Source organism: Sapajus apella, unplaced genomic scaffold (assembly GCF_009761245.1).
Source record: "Sapajus apella isolate SASKATOON/1434 unplaced genomic scaffold, GSC_monkey_1.0 scaffold48, whole genome shotgun sequence".
Lineage (NCBI taxonomy): Eukaryota > Metazoa > Chordata > Mammalia > Primates > Cebidae > Sapajus > Sapajus apella.
Window position 1 is genome coordinate 4,109,877 of NW_022436988.1, and position 20,007 is coordinate 4,129,883.

Sequence of the window (20,007 nt, forward strand, 5' to 3'; positions counted from 1 at the left end):
GCACCCGCAACAGGGGGTCTGGAACGCGGGTGTAGGTAAGGAGCGGCGACCCCCGCCCCGGCGCGGGGCCCCACCTCCCCTGCGACCCCCGAGGGTTGGTTCGCGGACGCCCCGCCCGCCTGCCGCGGGCCGAGGGACCCCGGCGCCCGCCTCCCGCTCCTCGGCGGCTTCTCGAATCCTGCAAGTGGACGCCCAGAGCCGACTTTCTTTCCCCCCTCCCTCCTCTCCCTTTCTTTTCCTCTTTGCCGAGATGCGTCTCAGCCTCAAAATTCCACCGAAATTCCGCCGCAGCTCCAGCCCCAGGAAAGGGAGCCAGGGAATGGCTTGGGTTTTGGCAGGCGGCGGGCCCTGGGATGCCAGCGCTGGGGGCGGGGAGCGTGGGGGACACGGCGTGGGGGCGGGGGGGCTGGAGGACTGGGGACCCCAGGAAGAAACTTTCGCAGAGGAGGTGGGAGTTGGGCTCCTTTCGGCTTGGGGCTGGGTGGGGAAGGGCTTCTCTGCCGGGGTTTCTCCCACCCGCCCCATTTTGGGGCTCCCCGATCAAGGCTGGGTGGGATGGAAGCCCCCCCTACCCGAGGCAGGTTCCACAGGCACCAGAGGGGCAGGTGAGAAAGGCCTGTGGCGTCCCCTGGCCTGGCTCCTTGCTGGTGCCCTGCCCTCGAGGCCCTGCAAACTGGCTGGGCAGGGACCCGGACCCCTGAGTGTCTGCTTTGTCGGGACGTCCACAAAAGCTGGAGACTTTGGTGACTGGACCCGGCACGTGGGACCCTGCGGCTGCTCAGATTCCCCAACAAATACCCGCAACCTTAGGACTCCTAGCCCCCAAAAGACAGGCGCCATGGAGGGAGGGAGGAGGGACCCAGTTATTTGTTCTGGTCCGTGGAGGGGGAGGACCAGCAGAAATGGGAGGAACCCGCTGGCCCGGAGTTTCCACCCTAGTCCCACACCTCAAGCCTCTGCAGCCCTGGTACTGGTCAGCGTGGTTTTCCTGGGGCAAGTCTGGCTACACAGCCGGTGGTCTCGGAAGCCCCTTGCCCTCCTTCATTCTCGTGGCTGAGTCTCAGCCGAGTGACCTGTCCAGGGCAGATGGAGCAAGGCCGGGAAGCCCGCTCACCTGCCCAGACTGGAGGTGGGAGTTTCTGTTTCTCCTGCTGTCAGCCACGCCCTTCCCATACTCCACCGGGTTGGCCTGGGAGCTGCCTGCCCAGCTGGGGAAGTTTCCAGTTCCTCCAGTCTATTGGGGTCACAGGTCTTGGGTGGCTCAGGCCACCTGGGTGGAGGGCGTGGCGTGTGCCTGTATCCCAGTTTCCACAAAATCCAGGTCTTTTCTCCAGTTTAGCCTTGGTGCTCAGCAGGATCTGGGGTCAAAGTTGAGGCTCCTTTGATGAGGGAGCCATAATGGGCCTTTCTCTGGGGGTGCCTCGAGGTAGGGGGTGCAGGCCTGTCCAGGCTCCCCCACAACCAGCACGTGGTGGGGCAGGTTGAAGTGAAGGCTGGGAAGCCGCAGCCAGAAGGACTTGGGGGTTGGGTTCGTAGGAGCCGGGCCTTGGGACCCCCCCCCCCCCACACTCCTCAGCTGTGTGGGAGAATGTCCAGGCAGCCGTTCTGTCCTTGCCTGGCGTGAGTCAAGGCCGCCACTGAGCTGGGAGCTGTTTCTGCGTGGGGTGTGGATCCAGGATGGCAGAGGCTGGAGGGCGGCCGTTCATTCCTCCCGCCTCCTCCGTGCCTGCCTCCCCCCTGCCTGGGCCGCCTGGCGTTTGTATCAAAATCATCCTGTAGCTAACAGTTTTCACCCCATCCTGGCTCAGAGGCCCCATCAGATGCCAGAGTTGCACTGCAGAGCCCAAGGCATTCGCTTCCTGTGGCCACTGTGACAAATGACCACAAACCGGGGGCTTAAAAGAACAGGAATGGATTCTCTGTAGCTCAGGAGGCCGGAAGTCTGAAAAGGCGTCTGCAGAGCTGGTTCCTGCTGGAGGCTCCAAGGGAGAATCTCTTCCATGCCTCCCTCCTTGATGTGCCTTGGTTTGTAGACACATCACTCCCGTCTCCGCCTTTCTTCACATGGCCTTCTCTCTTGTGTGTCTCTGTGTCCACATTTCCCTGTTCTTTTTTTTTTTTTTTTTCTGAGACAGCAAGGCTGGAGTGCAATGGTGCCATCTCGACTCACTGCAGCCTCCACCTCCTGGGTTCAAGCAATTCTCCTGCCTCAGCCTCCCTAGTAGCTAGGATTACAGTCATGTGCCACCACACCCAGCTAATTTTTTGTATTTTTAGCAGAGATACGGTTCTGCCATGTTGCCCAGGCTGGTCTCAAACTCGTGGCCTCAGGTGATCCGTCTGCCCCGGCCTTCCAAAGTGCTGGGATTACAGGCATGAGTCCCTGCGCCCGGCCAAATTTCTCCGTTCTTATAAGGACATCAACCATTGGATTTAGGGCCCACCCTAATCCAGTGTGACTTCATCTTGATATATCAAAAAATACCCTATTTCCAAATAAAGTCATATTCCAGGATCTGACTAGAGGTGCGTTGGAGGGGGACACGATTTGACCCAGTACAGCCAGGCTGCCTTCTCGTGTTCCCAGTCACCCTTTCCATGCTCGGCCAACTCGGGATAAACCCAGGACATCCCAGGGTAGGATCCCGGAGCAGATCCCACAGGGACGTTAGTGGCCTATTCTCCACTGTCCGGCTCTCCTTGAAGTGATGCAGGTTTGTGACTTTCTCGGTCACAGTTCCCCATTCTGGCCCAGAGCAGAATTGCCTGGAAGATTCTGAACGATTACTCAGGTCTGGGTCCCTGATACAGAGGGTCTGGCTCAGACTTCGGCTTTTGCAGTTTTAAAAGGCCCACAGGCGACTTTGGGCAACCAGGGCTGTGACCCAGAGGTCACAGCAGGACGACACAGTGGGGGTTCATACAGGCTGGCTTGTTATGCGGCGAGCTGGCTCCTTTTCCTCTTGGCTGCTGTAGGCTTGTTAAATGGCTTGGTGTCTACAAGAGGCAATTGGCTTAGTAAACAGTCCGATTTCTGTCTGCCCTGGGAAGGATTTCCGGGAGGTATTTCCCTAGCAGCTCTCGCAGCTGGTAGGACTGGAGCTGTGGTTGGCAAAGATCATTCACTCTGAGGTGATGGCTTTTAGGATAAGGGATGGTAAGAGATGCCCCAGTCCTCATCCTTTTCAGGAAGGCCAGCACAAATGGGAAGCATTCCGTGTCTCAGTTTCAGCAGTGTTGAAACGCGCCGCTGGCCCAGCTTCCTCTCACCCAGCGAAGTCCTTCACATTTACTGGCTGGAAATTAGCTTTGGGCTCACCATTCAGGCAGTACCATGCCTGGAGCCACTTAGCCAGCTGATCTACTTGGCAGCTCGGGCTGCTTGGGCCGGCTTCTGAACTCAAGGGTGAAGCCAGGAGCTCTCTGCATGCAGAGAATAAACCTCCCCTCTGGCTTGGGTGGCAATATCGAAAGCCACGTTCTCCTAGAAGACCTCCGTGGTAACATCTTTCCACATGTTCCCAGAACCTGCCCTCCAGCTCCAGCTAGACGGGGACCAACAGCCAAGAGGGAAACAGCTGCTGGTTCCCGGGGTGCACAGCCAAGGGTGGCCTGGTTCCTGCGAGACAGTGACAGGGACCAGACAGATGGGGGGCTGCCCGAGGAAACACACAGCACATCGTCAAAAACGGCTCTGTGTTCAGGACACGTGCTTAGAAAAAGCAACACAGCATCAGATTCATGTGCGCTGGATCAGGCCTTCCGTGCCAGGGGGCGAGGGTGATGCTTTTTAAAGAAACTGTTGGCGAGTCGTGCGAAGCATGTGATTGATTTGTATTGTCAGTTTTGTTCATCTTGATTTTCGTATTGGGCTTGTCTGTGTTTCAACAAGCGATAGTGGGGTGGCTGGCTCTGCCCCAGGGGTCATAAAGGAGAAGCAGGACCTTATCCCTGTGGTGGAGGAGGCAGGGGCCGGACTGCGCATTTCAGTGCCGGGCAGTGTGGAAGGAAGGGGCCCCCGCAGCACGGTGTGGTGAGCAAGCACCCCCTCCTCAACTGCCAGGGTGCCGTCCAAAGGCAGTCCACTTGATGCGCTTCTAGCAAATAATGAACAGCAGATAGACTTTCCAAATAACCAGAATTCAGAAGTAATCATGTGACGACGTGAAACGCATATGCAAGATGTCAGGATACGGGGCCCCATGGTAGGTCGAGGAAGGGGCTGTGGAGAGAACTGGAGCTCTCTGGCTCGGTTTTGAACTGTCTCCTCGGAGGGACAAGCTCTGCCAGGGGAGTCACTGGCCCCTGAATTGCTGGCAGCTCCCAAGGCCTGGAGACCGGAAGAGCAGGGAGAGACACGCGCGGCCTGGAGCTGTGGCAGGTGCTGGAAGGAGCTCTCCCAATGACTCGTATCTCCCCGTCTGGGATCTGAGGACAGTGCCCACCTGGGAGCCTCTGGGGCCTCCGGCATTTGTACCCTTCTGGCGGTGCAGAGCCAGCCACTTACGCAGTCCTGGCCTGTGGTTTGTGAGCTGCAGGTGGGCTTGGGTACCTGCCTCCCTCCTTCCTGCTGTCCCAGCCAGCTTGCTAGGTGCATGCCACTGGTGTGGGTTGAGAGGCTCAAACCCTGTGGCGACACCTGAGCACATGGAGAACAGGGCATAGATGACTCTTGGGAGACAGAGAGGCACAGGCAGCCGCCCCAGTCCTGATGCAGAACCACTGGGGCGTGTGTATAGGGAGGAGGGGTTTCAAAACGTCCTTGAGGTGTGCCCGAGGCTTCGCAGGCAGCTGCGAGGACAGAAGCAATGGCAGGGAGGAGGATATCAAAAGAAGGAAGCAAAGACAGGCAGACGTGGCGGGGGTAGGGGCAGGAGGGGTGTATGCCCTGGACGTGCCCTCTGTCCCCTGCAGCATGCACAGGCTCACAAACCAGGGACCATGGGCAAGTGGCTGCGTGGCTAGGATGGTCTTTTTCAAGAGGGGAGGGCAGAGTTAGATCAAGGTTAGGGAGGGTGAAGAAGCCCGCTCTGGAGGACAGTGCTGGGGAGTGTAAGCCCCGGTCAGGTAGTGGCAGCAGGGTGGGGTGTGCACAGGTGTTCTAAGCTAAGGGACCAGCTGCCCCAGGAATGGTGAGAGTTCTGGGTGTAGTGTAGGCTGAAGAGGAGAGCGGGAGTTCAGGGGGACCCCCAAGGAAATGGGGGCCAAATGTTGCTGCTCTGACTCACGTGACATCCTCATTCCATCCCAGGGCCCACCCAGCCACCAAGGATGTTCCGGCTGTGGGTTGGCAGCAGGTGATGCCCAGGGAGCCTGGTAGAAGGCAGCTGCCTAGACCCACGTGCTGGAGCGGCCCAGGTGTGGGCACCAGAGTTTCAGGACTCTCCAGGCGCTGCTGCCGCCTGCCAAAGCTGGCATAGAGCAGTTGTCTCCAGAGGGGTGCCCAGTACAACTTTGGTGCTAGGAATGGTATGAAAAGTTAGCATATGGATTGAGATTTGTACTTAGATATAATTTTTATTCATTTTTTGAGGCAGAGTCTCACTCTGTCACCCAGGCTGGAGTGCAGTGGTGCAATCACAGATGACTGCAGCCTCCACTTCCTGGGCCCAAGCGATCCTCCCACCTCAGTGTCCCAAGCAGCCACCATGCCCAGCTAAGTTTTTTGTAGAGATGGGGTTTCACCATGTTGCCCAGGCTGGTCTCGAACTCCTGAGCTCAAGTGAGCCACCCATCTTAGCCAGCCAAAGTGCTGGGATTACAGGCGTGAGCCACTGCGCCTGGCCTGTACATGCTTTTTAGTGAATGTCTGATATTGTGAGTGCTTGGCCAAGGTTTTGTTTTTGTTGCCTGTGGGTCTGAACAGGAAGTGTGGAGGCTCTGACCACCTCAGTGTTGGGGACAGGGTAAGCAGGCAGTTGAGCTACCCTGAGATTGCTGGGAGGAGGGAAGGGGGTTGGACTCAGACTTCCCTATGGAGAGACGGTCAGGAGCATGGATGTCTCAGAGCAGCAGGCAGATGAAGCTGGTGCCCCTAAGACCCCCCAGGGCCCACCCACCTGGACCCTGCAGCCTGAGTGGGCTAGAATCCCTGGAGCCCACGCCCTGGGGCCTGGTACATTTGTTGGCGCATGGCTGTGCAGCAGCAGAGGGAAGGATACACAGACCCCACGCCGAAGAATCCCACCTTACATCTAAGGGCTGAGCTGTTCCCTGGCCAGCCAGGTCAGACTGGAGCCCAGGGAAGGCTTCCAGAAGGAGCCCCAGCAAGTCAGGTTGAGCGTGTGTTTGCTCTGAGAAGCTGCTAGATTTAGTGAGCTCCAGGTTTCTCTTCAAAGAATCCGTATGTCAGCATGTTCAGCTGTCTTATTCTTTAATTCTCCATTTTAAAGTTTAACTTCCTGGTTCTCTTCACCCTCTTGCCTCGAATTTCGGTAAACAGCTTTCCCGCCAGTTCTAATCGGTACTTCTCATCTGTTCCCCTGGTCACCTGCTTTGACCTAAGTCCCCCCTGGTCCCCCTGCGCTGACCTGTTCTGTAACCATCCTTCCTGCCAAGATACCCACCCCATCACTGTTACCACTGCTCTCTTTAAAAGAGCTGATGGGAGTTAGCTTAGACTGTGCGGTCCAACTTTAGCCAGTAGGGGAACGACACAGCAGTAGGGGCTGCCTGCGTCAGGAATAAGAACGCCTTCCCCTCCCTCGTTCAGATGTGCTCTGGCTATGGCGCCATCTGCAAGACACACCCTTCTGTAGAAGTAAAAATGGCCTTGTGAGAAAATTAAAATTTGTGTTCGTGTGCTGTTTCTCTGTGGCACTGAGGAACGAGCATTTTTGTTTCTAACAGAAGCAAATTGAGGAACGGTGTTTATAAAAGAGGGGTCTTACCTCAAAGCGTGTGAACACCCCGCCAGAGATAGGCCTGGCAGGTTTGGGGGTAGCCACGAGCCTGGAAACTAAGTGGTTGTGTGTGTGTGTTTGTGTTTGTGGACAGTGGATGTGGCAGCCACCAGCTTCTCAAAGGTGCATGTGGCCCTCCAAAAGTTAAGTCACTGCCATTTAAAAGGAGTCTTTTTGTAGGTTTCAAGTCTTTTTGTAGGTTTCGAGTCTTCGGTTTGCTGCGAATATCTGCCTGGTCTCAGAGCTGAGCAGTGTTAATGATCTTGCTTTTCTGTCCTTTCCCCCCTCATTCGGTACTTGGCTGCCCTGGGCAGCCAGGGTCCACTCAGACTCTGCCACCACGAGGCAGGGCTCCAAGGTAGGTCTGTAACCAGCTCTGGGGAAAGGAGGCCCTTGGTGTCCTTGGCCTCCTAGCTGGTCTCAGGGATGGCTCCAAAGACTTGGGAGGCTCTGTGGTTGTCTTCTGTGGGGAAGGCATGCTTGGCAGATGGCAGCTGCCCTTCCATCTAAAACTCTGATCAGAGTTGGACCACACATGGCCTGAGGGAACCCCAGACCTCAACAGTTAAGAAGGGCCTGGTGTCTGTGTCTTAAATACCTGCTTTTTACAGAATTTATTTGCTTAAGGGTTTTTATATTTTGTTGTACAATAGAATTTGGGTGCCTACCATATGCAAAAATGCTATGACAGGTGTTTCAAGGAATTTATATAGCTTTTTGAGATGGAGCCTCTCTGTCCCCAGCCTGGAGTGTAGTGGTGCGATCTCAGCTCACTGCGCCCTCTGCCCCCTGTGTTCAAGCAGTTCTCCCACCTCAGCCTCCCGAGTAGCTGGCATTACAGGTGCATGCCACCATGTCTGGATAATTTTTGTATTAGTAGTAGAGGCGGGGTTTCACCATGTTGGCCAGGCTGGTCTCGAACTCTAAAACCGTGGTGCCTGTCTTCAGGGAAGTGAGCGCAGGAATGCACTGGTCACCTTGCAGGCTGCACCTCTAGCTCTTACCGAGGTTAGGACAGTGGTAAGATGGTGGGCCCAGAGGGGTGGATCTCATCAGAGCTAAGAGGAGCCCTGAGCAAAGGTCCTGGGGTGGGTAGGGGGAGCCCAGGTTGGCTGTGGTAGAGAGTGGACCATGGGGACAGAGGCATTGGAACGAAGTGGGCTTGAGCCCAGCTGGAGCAGCAAAGCCTGGAGGCTGGACGGTGGGGAGGGCGTTGTGGCTCCTGCACTGGGGGAGAGGGGACAGACAGGAGGGGGATGACACTGAGGAGGAGGGTGGTGTTGAGAGGCTCGCAGTCACCAGGGGAGCCAAGCTGGCACCTGCACTAGGGAAGACCCGGGAAACAGAAGGCATGCCTGGAGCCGGGCTGAGAGTCATGGACAGACACAAAGGGAGATGCCTCTGGGGTTGGACCCAATGCCCGGGGGCCAGCTGTCCTCTAAGCTGCTCAGGAGCTCAGGCGGGTGGAGGTCTCTACTGAGTTCTGCTGGGATCTGCTGAACGTCAAGGCTGGGTGAGAGGGAATTGAGCTGGAGCTTCAGCAGGCTGAAGTGGAAAATGTGTGACGCAGCCTCGGAGGGAACGGAAAACGGAGCAGTGAGGGTAAAGGCAGTCAGCAGTATCGAGGGGGAGCTGACATTCATAGCAAACAGGGTGAGTGGGAGGTCACATGCTGGCCCCAGACTCAGTCCAGCAGTGCGATCTAGGACAAGTGGCCTTCCTCTACCTCCACTTCCACTCCTCCAAAAAGGATGTGAATTTCCTGCCTCCCAGGAAGCTCTCTAAGCTAGTGGGGGGCACCAGCTCTTTCTTCCTCAAACCCTGAGCTCTCCCTATCTTTGTGTTCTTGTTCCTCCCCGCCTGACCCTGAGGGAGGCCCAGGAGCAGCCCGGGAGGTGAATCATGACACCGTGATAATGACTGTGGCAACAGTAACAGCTGGCAGAGGTGCCCAGTGCTTAGACGGGTGTTGTTGCATTGCACTAGTGCCAGCCCATTTCCTTCCCTGTCCTCATCCCCATTGCACAGAGGGTCCAGCCGAGGCACAGGCCCACTGAGGAACTTGCTCAGGGTCAGCTGGCTAGGAAATAGCAGAGTAAGATGAGACGGCTTTTAGGCCGGCATGGTGGCTCATGCCCGTAAGCCCAGCACTTGGGGAGGCTGAGGCAGGTGGATCACCTGAGGTCAGGAGTTTGAGACCAGCCTGGCCAACTTGGTGAAACCCCATCTCTACTAAAAATACAAAAATTATTTGAGCATAGTGGTGCACGCCTGTAATCCCAGCTACTTGGGAGGCTGAGGCAGAAGAATTGCTTGAACCTGGGAGGTGGAGATTGCAGTGAGCTGAGATCGCACCACTGCACTCCAGCCTAGGCGACAGAGTGAGACTCTGTCTCAAAACAAACAAACAAAAAAAGAATTGGCTTTTAAAAGGAGGTGTGTCAACAGAAGGGTGCTGATTCAGACCAACGTTGGCTTGGAGAGGGTGGTCCCTGTGGCCTTGGGCTGGAGCCCTACGGGTGATGGATGGAGCCACTGAGGAGGGGGAGGAGCTCCTGAGGCCAGCCTTGTTCGTGAGGTTTGCCTGTCTGCTAGAGATAAGCTAAATAAATTCAGCTTTCTCCCTACCGCGACAGAGTGAGCAGACATTTCAAACGATATTACAGATATGTGTTTATGACCTAGAAAAATGTTCAGAGCGTAGTACTTTCAAAAGCCCAGACGGGCCAGGCACAGTGGCTCACGCCTGTAATCCCAACACTTTGGGAAGCTGAGGTGGGAGGATCGCTTGAGCCCAGGGGTTTCAGATCAGCCTGGGCAAGACCTCATCTTTACGTAAAATAAAGTTTTAAAAATTAGCCAGGGGTGGTGGCACGTGCCTGTATTCTCAGCTACTCAGGAGGCTGAGGTAAGGATCATTTGAGACCAGGAGTTTGAGGCTGCAGTGAGCTATGATTATATCAGCCTGGGTGACAGAACAAGCTCTGCTGGGTGTGGTAGCTCACGCCTGTAATCCTAGTACTTTTCGGAGGCAGATACTTGAGGTCAGGAGTTCGAAACCAGCCTTACCAACATGGCAAAACCCCATCTCTACTAAAACAACTTTAAAAATTAGCCAGGCGTGGTTGCAGGTGCCTGTAATCCCAGGTACTCAGGAGGCTGAGGCAGGAGAATCGCTTGAACCCCGGAGGCGGAGGCTGCAGTGAGCCGAGATCACACCACTGCACTCCAGCCTGGGCAATAGAGAGAGAGTCCATCTCAGAAAAAAAAAAAAAGCATGGGAGGGGCTCAATAGTTTACCCTAGCCCCTTCTAGAATGTTGAGATCCTAGACAGTGCTTCTGAGAAACCTGCAGCCTCTGTCCAAGGAGCCTTTAACGAAGAAAGGCACGAATGTGAGGCAGGAAAATCAGCCTCGCCTTTCCATTCCACACAACCGGCTCACCATGTTGTTTCTTCTGCCACAGCCTGGCTCCTCCCTGCTCCCCAGCGCACCCCTGCCACCCTTCTTCCCTCAGTCGAGATCAAGATTTCAAGGGAACAGACGATCAGAAAGACCCAGCCCAGGCAAGGAAGGGGAGAAAAGGGAACTCGTATACGCTGTGGGTGTGAATGTAAAGTAGTATAGTCACTATGGTGGAGGTTCCTTAAAAAACTACAAATAGAACCGCCATATGATCCAGCAGTCCCACGACTGGGCACTTATCCAAAGGAGAGGGAATCAGTGCATCAGAGAGACACCTGCACCCCCACGGTCCTGGCAGCGTTGTTCACAATAGCCAGGATATGGAATCAACCTCAGTGTCCAACAACAGATGAATAGCTAAAGAATGAAATAGTATTTCATTGTAAATGTTGGTACATCCACACAATGAAATACTACTCAGCCAGAAAACAGAATGAAATCCTGTCATTTGCAGCAACATGAATGGAACTGGAAGACGTTAAGTGAAATAAGCCAGGAACAGAAAGTTAAACACGGCATGTTCTCACTCATATGTGGAAGCTAAAAAAAAAGAAAAGTTAATCTCATCGAAGTCAAAAGTAGAACAGAGAATACTAGAGTCTGGGAAGGGTTGGGGGAGGAGAGGGAGAGATTTGTTAAAGGATACAAAATTATAGCTAGCTAGGAGGAATGAGTTCTGCTGTTCCATGTTGTTGTTGGATTAATGTGATTAACAATAGGCTATGGTGGTGGCTCACGCCTGTAATCCCAACACTTTGGGAGGCCAAGGCAGGCGGATCACCTGAGGCCAAGAGTTCGAAACCAGCCTGGCCAACATGGTGAAACACCGTCACTACCAAAAATACAAAAATTAGCCAGGCATGGTGGTGTGTATCTGTGATCCCAGCTACTCGGAGGCTGAGGCAGAATTGCTTGAACCCAGAGGGCGGAAATTGCAGTGAGCCGAGATTACACCACTGAACTCTAGCCTGGGCTACAGAGTGAGACTCTTATCTCAAAAAAAAAAAAAAAAAAAGTAATTAACAGTAGTACATCGTATAGTTTCAAAAAGCTCCGAAGACACTGAATGTTCCCACCACAAAGACAGGAATGCTTGAGATCATGGCTACGCTGATGACCCTGATCTGATCACTTACATGTGTGTATCTAAACATCACTATACACACCATAAATATTACAATTTTATGTGTCCCTTAAAAAGAAATGCCAGATCACATAAGGAGGGCAGGTGTGCTCCTTAAAGGAACACACTGGGTCCCAGCACTCGACGGTAACGCCGCCTCTGGGAGTGTGACTCTGCCTTGTCCGTGTTCTCGTGCCCTGTTTGCTCTGGCTAGTTGAGAATCCACTGGTCACAGGGCCCGGCCTGGGCCCCGTAATGTTGTGGGGGCAGGAACAAGGGAGAAAGCCAGGAGTGCCAGCAAGGCTGGGGACTTGGAGTTGGTTGACGCTGCATGTCTAGAGCACATGCGGAAACCTGATGAGACCTGAGCCTTACAGTGACCCTAGGTACAGAGGACATTCATCACCTCCGCGTCTCTAATGCTAGGAAGGTTACATAATCTGTTTGCTCATGATCACACAGCAGCTGGGGGTCCAGCTGCACCACGGCCAGGCCTCTGGCACCACGTGATGGGGTACAGGGTGCTTCAGTGACACAGCACTTGATGTGACATTAGAAGCACCGGGGGTGGTCATTCATGGGCTTGAGGTCTGGGGGGAATTATATGCTCAGAAGGCATTGCTGACACCATGGCAGGAGAGCTTTGGGGACACATGGGCTCCTTGATTTATCTTTTTTTTTTTTTTTTTTTTTTAAAGAGATGAGGGCCTTGCCCTGTCGCCGAGGCTGGAGTGCAGTGGGGTGATACTAGCTCACTACAGCTTCAACCTCCTGGGCTCAAGCAATCCTCCCACTTCAGCCTCCTGAGTAGCTGGGACTGCAGGTGTGTGTCACCAGGCTTGGCTAATTTTTAAAATTATTTTTGTGTTTAGAAACCAGATCTGTCTGTGTTGCCCAGTCTGGTCTCGAACTCCTGGGTTCAAGTGATACCCCCACCTCAGCCTCCCAAAGTACTAAGATTTCAGGCATGAGCCACTGCTCCTGGCACATCTGCTGTTTTGGGGCAAAGGCTTAGATGGACATGTACACACGTGACTCTCTCCTGGGCTCCTTGTTCCACACTTTCTCTTCTGTGGGTGCTCTTCACATTCATCCTCCGTCCTGAGCTGTCCCCAGAAGCCAAGGACCAGCCTGCCCTGGCCCAGGCAGAAACCGAGTATGCCAAGAGGAATGGGGTCAGAGTGGAGCTGGGATGGGCATCGCTGGCCCCTGACTCTCAGCTGCGAGGTCTCGTCCACTAGGCTGAGGTGGCTCCCGGGCGGAAAATGAAAGAACATGCCTGTGGTAGTCTTCCCTTCTGAGCACTGATTCTGGGAAGCAGGGGTAAAACCACCAGGCAAAGGCATAACAATATTGTGGAGGGCTTTTCAGCACGGACGACTTCACATCTTGCTTGTTTACAAGGGCTCTGTGCGGGAGGTGAGGCAGGCGTGTGGGTGGGGAGCAGCCGATGACTTGGCCAAGGTCACCCACAGAGTGGCAGTGCCAGGAATCCATGGAGAAGGGTTCTGGCTCTGGTCTCTGAAAGAGGATTCAATTTCACAGCTTTGGACTTAGCATCACTCTCATCTTTTTGGCCAAGAGGCATGTTGTCCTTGGAAGGACTTGGCGACAGGTATATTTTGTCTTGAGTAGTTTGGAGGTGTGGAAGGACATTTTGGCAGCAGTGACAAGGACTTTAAAAGTAAGTTTTCCCTTTGATCAGGCAGCCCTGTATCTCAGAGTTTTTCTGAGGGAAATAATTTTGAACACATGGAAGCATTTAGCTGTAAGGATATTCATCTCGGTCTTGCTTCTCTTAGGGAAATGTTAGAAACACCTATATATACAGTAGCAGGGGTGTGGTTAAATAAATCACAGCATCAGATGCTCTGCAGGCATCACATGGTATAGCTTTTTCTTTTCTTCTTCTTCTTCTTCTTTTTTTTTTTTTTTTTTTTGAGACAGAATCTTGCTCTGTCACCCAGGCTGGAGAGCAATGGCGCCATCTTGGCTCACTGCAACCTCTGCCTCCAGGGTTCAAGCGATTCCTCTGCCTCAGCCTCCCAAGTAGCTGGGACTACTTGGGAGGTGCCTGCCACCACACCCAGCTAATTTTTGTATTCTTAGTAGAGACAGCGTTTCACCATGTTGGCTAAGATGGTCTCGATCCATCTCTTGACTTCGTGATCCTCCCACCTTGGCCTCCCAAAGTGCTCTGGGATTACAGGTGTGAGCCACTGCACCTGGCCTCCCTCTTTTTTTTTTTTTCTGAGAGTGTTTTGCTTTGTCACCCAGGCTGGAGTGCAGTGGTGCGATCTCTGCTCACTGCAACCTCTGCCCCCTGGGCTGAAGCAATCCTACTGCCTCAGCCTCCCGAGTGGCTGGGACTACAGACCCAAGCCACCACGCCCAGCTAAGTGTTTGCATTTTTAGTAGAGATGGAATTTCACCATGTTGTTCAGGCTGGTGTCACACTCCTGAGCCCAAGCGACCCACCCACCTCGGCCTCCCAAAGTGCTGGAACTACAGACGTGAGCCGCCACACCTGGCCAGATATGGCATTTTTAAACTGAAGTGTAAAATGTCTGGACACATGAGGGGTCATTAGACTTTCTTTGGCAAGTGCGTAAGTTGCCCTGGAATGAACGTGAGTTCCCCGGGTGCACCTGTTGTACTGGGCTGCACTCTGCCATGCTCTGCAGTTGTGCATTTTTGTAAAGTGAAGGTTTGTGGCAGCTCTGAGTTGAGCGAGTCCATCGGTGCCATTTTTTCCCCACAGCCTGTGTTCACTTCGTGTTTGTGTCACATGTTAATAAAGCTCGCAATATTTTGAATTTTTCCATTATTATTATACCTGTTACGGTGATCTGGTTTCAGCAGTCTTTGATATTACTGTTGTAATTGTTTAGGGGCACCATGAACTGTGCCCAAATGAGATGGTGAACTTAGTGGACCCATGTTGCCTGTGTCGGACCACCCCACCAACTGGCCGGCTGGCGGTTTCTGGTCTCTCTCCCTCTGCTCAGGCCTCTCCCTTTTCCTGAGACACAATAATATTGAAATTGGGCCAATTAATTACCCCGTAATGGGACTGGGCGCAGTGGCTTATGCCTGTAATTCCAGCACTTTGGGAGGCTGAGGCGGGAGGATCACTTTGAGGCCAGGAGTTTGAGACCAGCTTGGGCAAGACAAGACCCTATCTCCAAAAAAAAATTTTAAAAATTAGGCCGGGCACAGTGGCTCACGCCTGTAATCCCAGCACTTTGGGAGGCCAAGGCGGGTGGATCACAAGGTCAAGAGATCAAGACCATCCTGGCCAACATGGTGAAACCCTATCTCTACTAAAATACAAAAATTAGCTGGGCGTGGTGGCGCGCCCCTGTAGTCCCAGCTACTCGGGAGGCTGAGGCAGGAGAATTGCTTGAACCCGGGAGGCAGAGGTTGCAGTGAGCTGAGATCGTGCCACTGCACTCCAGCCTGGCGCCTGATGACAGAGTGAAACTGTCTCAAAAAAAAAAAATTTTTTTTTAATTAGCCGGGTGTGATGACATATGCCTGTAGTCCTAGCTACTCCGGAGGCTGAGGCGGGAGAATCACCTGAGCCTGAGAATTCCAGGCTGCAGTGAGCCGAGATCACACCATTGCATTCAAGCTTGAGAGACAGACCGAGATGTCTCTCACTTTAAACCAAAAGCTAGGAATGATTAAGCTTAGCGAGGAGGGTGTGTCGAAAGCCAAGACAGCCTGAAAGCTAGGCCTCTTGTGCCTAACAGCCAAGTTGTGAATGTGATGGAAATGAAAAAGTGCTATTCCAAGTGAACAGACAAGTAATCAGAAAGTGGAACAGACAGCCAGACACGGTGGCTCACGCCTGTCATCCCAACACTTTGGGGAGGCCGAGGCGGGCGGATCACCTGAGGTCAGGGGAAGACCAGCTTGGCCAACATGGTGAAACCCCGTCTCTACTGAAAATACACAAATTATCCGGGCGTGGTGGTGCGCCTGTAATCCCAGCTACTCAGGAGGCTGAGGCAGGAGAATCACCTGAAGTCAGGAGGCAGAGACTGCAGTGAGCCAAGATCGCACCACTGCACTCCAGCCTGGCAACAGAGCAAGACTCTGAAAAAGAAACAGAAACCTGGGAGGTGCAGGTTACAGTGAGCCGAGATCGCGCCACTTCCCCTCCAGCAAGGGTGACAGAGTAAGACTCAGTCTCAAAGAAACAAAACAAAACAGAAGAACAGTAATATGGACTCAGACTCTCAAGGCTGGGTTGGCCCTTGACCAATGGTGAATCCCAGGCTGGGAGACCATTTAGCAGACGGGATTAATCCAGAGGCTGGGGCTGCCTTCTAGGATTTGCCAAGGCAGAGTCAGGTGAGCCCAGGCTTGAGAGAAATGTCCTCAGTCCAGGAAGGACCTGAAGAGCAGTTGGGAGTCGTGCTGGACATTCTGCAAGGGCCATCAAAGGCCTGTGTGCTGTCCTGCTGGGCCCCATGCTATTTCCTCCTCACTAGCTCTGTCCCCCGTGCTTTAGGGTGGGCGTCAAGACCACGCTGAGGATAAAAGTTGTAGGGAGATTCTAGGGAGATTCTTGGAGAAAGGAGAAGCGTATATAAGACTTTGTATCTATATGGCGCGTTAGGGTTCCCAGAGAGACAGAACCAATAGACTGCTTGCAGCCGTGTGAGGTGGGCTTCACATGGGAATTGGCTCACACGTGGATGAAGGCCGGGATGTGCTGTCTGCCAGCCAGAGCGGCAGGGTCAGGGGTGGTGTCATGCAGTCTAAGTCCCAAGCCTTGAGAAGCGGGGCAGCCACTGGGGTAAGTCCTGGAGCCCAAAGGCCTTAGGCCCAGGAGCTCTGGGGTGCAAGGCAGAGGATGGATGTCCCAGCTCTTGCAGAGAGAGGCTTTGCCTGCCTGCCTTTTCGTTCTGTGGGGGTTTTCAGCAGATTGAACGATGACCCCACCCTGGCGAGGAGGATCTTACTCTGTCCACCGGTTCAGATGCTGGTCTCTTCCAAGGACTCCCTCCTAGACCCACCCAGAAAGTATGTTTTCCCAGTGATCTGGGCATCCCTTAGCCCGCCAAGCTGACATAAAATTAACCCTCAAGGGCTGAGAAGATGGACTTCAAAAATGGGTGGGGGCGGGGGGTGGCGGTGAATGTGGTTAACATTCCTGTGGGGAGAATGGATCCCCTTCCCTGAGTCAGGGACCAGATGACCTTTCCAGTATCCTTCCCGCCCAGGACAAAGGGCTTTGTCTTAGGTTCAGCTCTCCTGAGATTCATCCTTCCTGAGATTTGGACACCTCAGCCAAGTTCCTGTTGTTTACCTTCTCTCAAGAAACAGCACCCCGAGGATTGGTGGCGTTCATGTCTTTGGACCCAAATCGTAACTCCCAGCTACGTTTTCCAGTTGTCAAATTTGTGGAGGATGCTAGAAGCTTCTAGTGAGTTGCTTACAGATGATCCAACTGGTGGCTTACTAAAACGTATCTCTGGCCAGTGTGGTGGCTCACACTTGTAATCCTAGCACTTTGGGAGGTCGAGGCAGGCAAATCACTTGAGGTCAGGTGTTGGAGACCAGCCTGGCCAACATAGTAAAACCCCATCTCTGCTTAAAAAATGTGTGTGTGTGTGTGTGTGTGTGTGTGTGTGTGTGTGTGTGTACACACACACAAAAATTAGCCGGGCTTGGTGGCGTGCCTGTAATTCCAGCTACTCGGGAGGCTGAGGCACGAGAATCACCTGAACCCAGGAGGCACAGGTTGCGGTGAGCCGAGATTGCACCACTGCACTCCAGCCTGGGCGACAGAGCAAGACTGTCTAAAAAAGAAACAAACAAGAAACATATCTTGATAATGCCATCGCTTTACGACAAACCTTAAGAATGCAAGCACCCAGCCTAGGTCGGGGATCCTCAACGCCAGAAGCTATTCCTGCTTCCCAAAGACCCCCCGACATTCCTCCAGTGCCCATGTTCATCCCCAGCCTCGTCCCGCCAGCTTCCCTCACCCATCCTTCCCATCAAACTGTCTATGGGGAACTAGCCCTGTAAGTGAGGCCAAGTGTGTGGTTTCTTCTCCTGTGTGGGCAGATGGTTGACAGGGGATTCTTTCTTCCCCCGCCTCCAGTGGGTTTTAGCTTAACGATGGCTTTCTGGAGCTGTTTAGAAGCGTGAGCAGACGCTGTCCCTACAGGAGAAGGGATGGCAAGCGTTGTCAGAAACGCTGACCTTGAAGTGTACCTCCTTAACGGCCTGACAGCTCAGAGAAGAAAGACACCCCAGGGAGGTCTCCGTGCTGCCAGCTGGGGATGGGAGGATGTTCTCTGCCTGGTATGGCCACGAGCATTGTACATTACACTGTCCTCATTCACCGACACCTCCTTAAACGGGCACCTTCAAATGTCCCTGTGGCTCCCGGCTGCTTGGGCCAAATCTTTGTTGATTGATCCCTAACCTACACACTTGCCCTCTGGCTGGCTCGCAGCTGTCCCTGACCTCACCCCTGCCATGATGTCACAGCTCAACAGCTCTGCTGTTCCCATGGCAACAGCCTGCCGTGAGTAACCAGCCAGGGCAGAGGCTGGGCTGCAGGTGGAGGCGGGGAAGTGATTCCAGCCACTTTTGGTCAGTGGGCCCCTGAGACCCCATGCGGACCACAGTGAGGCTGAGGCTGTAGTTGTGTCTGCTCCCATCTGGGGGAGGGCGGGGTTCTTTCCATGCCCAGCTGTTTAGCGATGCTCCCAAGAGGGCCCCGCAGACTGGGCTGAGGAGCGGCTCCGGGCCACATGTTTGTAAGGCCAATGGCAAAGTCCCCGCACCACGGGGCTCCCCACAGGCAGTTTGATTGGAAGGATGGTGAGGGAAGCTGGTGGGATTGGGTTGGGGATGAATGCGGTTATTGGAAGAGTGGGGGGTGGGCTCTTCAGGAAGCAGGAACAGCTGCTGGGATTGGGGACCCCAAACCTAGGCTGGGTGCTTGGGATCTTGAGGTTTGCAGGGAAGTGGTAATTGACGCTCTTGAGATATGTTTAGTAAGCCACCAGTGTCGTGAGCTGTAAGCGCCTCACGTGGGAAGCTGTGTCTCAGCCGTGAGTTTGGAGGTCAGTCTGCCTGTGTCTGTCCCTGTGAAGCTGGTCGAGGGGAGGCCTGAGCCTGAGCTTGCCTCCAGAGGCTGCCTGCCCAACCATCTCCGCCTCTGAGAGCTGTCCCAGTCCTAGCTGTGCATCCAGGAGACGGATAAACACAGGTTCATGAGCTGCGGCCCCAGGGTTCAGGTGAAAAAGCCTACTGTGGGCCTAGCCAGGATTCATTCTAACGGGACCCACTCCTGCCCCAGGTGATGCTAAGGTAGCCAGTTCAAAGCCCAGTCAGTCTGGGTGCGGTGGCTCATGCCTGCAATCCCAGCACTTTGGGAGGCCGAGGCAGGTGAATCATGTGAGGTCAGGACTTCGAAACGAGCCTGAGCACTATGGTGAAACTCTGTCTCTACTGAAAATACAAAAATTAGCTGGTCGTGGTAGTGTGCGCCTGTAGTCCCAGCTACTTGGAATGCTGAGGCAGGAGAATTGCTTGAACCCAGGAAGGGGAAGTTGCAGTGAGCTGAGATTGTGCCACTGTACTCCAGCCTGGGCGACAGAGCAAGACTTCGTCAAAAACGAAAAACCCAGTGCAGTGGCTCGGGAAGCTCCCCCACCACTGGAACTTAGCCAAGAGTCGAGAGAAGAGGCCAAAACCAAGACTCTTGCAGCACACAGCATGTCACGGAGGGTCTTTTTAGAGGCTAGAACTCGGAGAAACGGAGTTAACAGTGTTTCTGATGTTTGTTTTATCTGGGATGCCTCCAGTGATGGGCGTCTCACTACCTACCAAGTCCGCCCAATGATTTCAAGCCAACCCTGGAGAAAGTGCTTCCTGCCCACCTGCCAGCTTCTGCCTCCCTGTATGTGTTCTTGGTCTTCTAGCTCAGTTATCTGGAGACACACACAGTAAGTATCGCCCCCTTCCCCAAGCATTTTAGGTGCTTCTTGTGATGACAGGCACTGGCATCTCTGCAGATGGGTGCTGCTGTCTCTGTCATCCCCATTCTAAAGATGAGTAAACTGAGGCACCCAGAGTGAAGTAGCTTGGCCTAGGTCACACAGTCAGTATTCGTAAGCACCATACTCTGACATTCTGGATTTTTCTATGCTTTGCAAACACCCCTCCCCTACCCCACCTCCTTTGGCTTTTCTTCCTAGGACCTACTTATTTCATTCTCCTCCTGAGCTCTGAGCCTGCGGCCCTCCTCCTCCCCATCCTCGGCACCCCGCCCTCCTCCCCATCCTCGGCGCCCCCCCCCCCCCCCCCCCGGCCCCCCCCCCCCCCCGCCGCCCCCCCCCATCCTCGGCGCCCCCCTCCTCCCCATCCTCGGCGCCCCCACCTCCTCCCCATCCTCGGCGCCCCCCCTCCTCCCCATCCTCGGCGCCCCCCCATCCTCGGCGCCCTCCTTCTCCTCATCCTCGGCGCCCTTCTCCTCCCCATCCT

General features: G+C 54.2%; 1 protein-coding gene across 2 annotated transcripts in view; it reads left to right on the forward strand.

The window, feature by feature from the left end:
* The window catches only part of TIMP2 (TIMP metallopeptidase inhibitor 2), a 67,852-nt gene continuing 47,845 nt past the window's right edge, over window positions 1–20,007 (forward strand). The window contains exon 1 of one of the 2 annotated variants that reach the window (XM_032241481.1): window positions 1–35. Coding sequence is in view for 1 of the 2 variants with exons in the window: in XM_032241479.1 (XP_032097370.1) it covers window positions 17,686–17,770 (85 nt within the window). In the remaining variant the exon portion in view is untranslated. Of the gene's footprint in view, window positions 36–17,670; window positions 17,771–20,007 lie in introns of those variants that run through there. The other variant, XM_032241479.1, reaches the window with a different exon arrangement.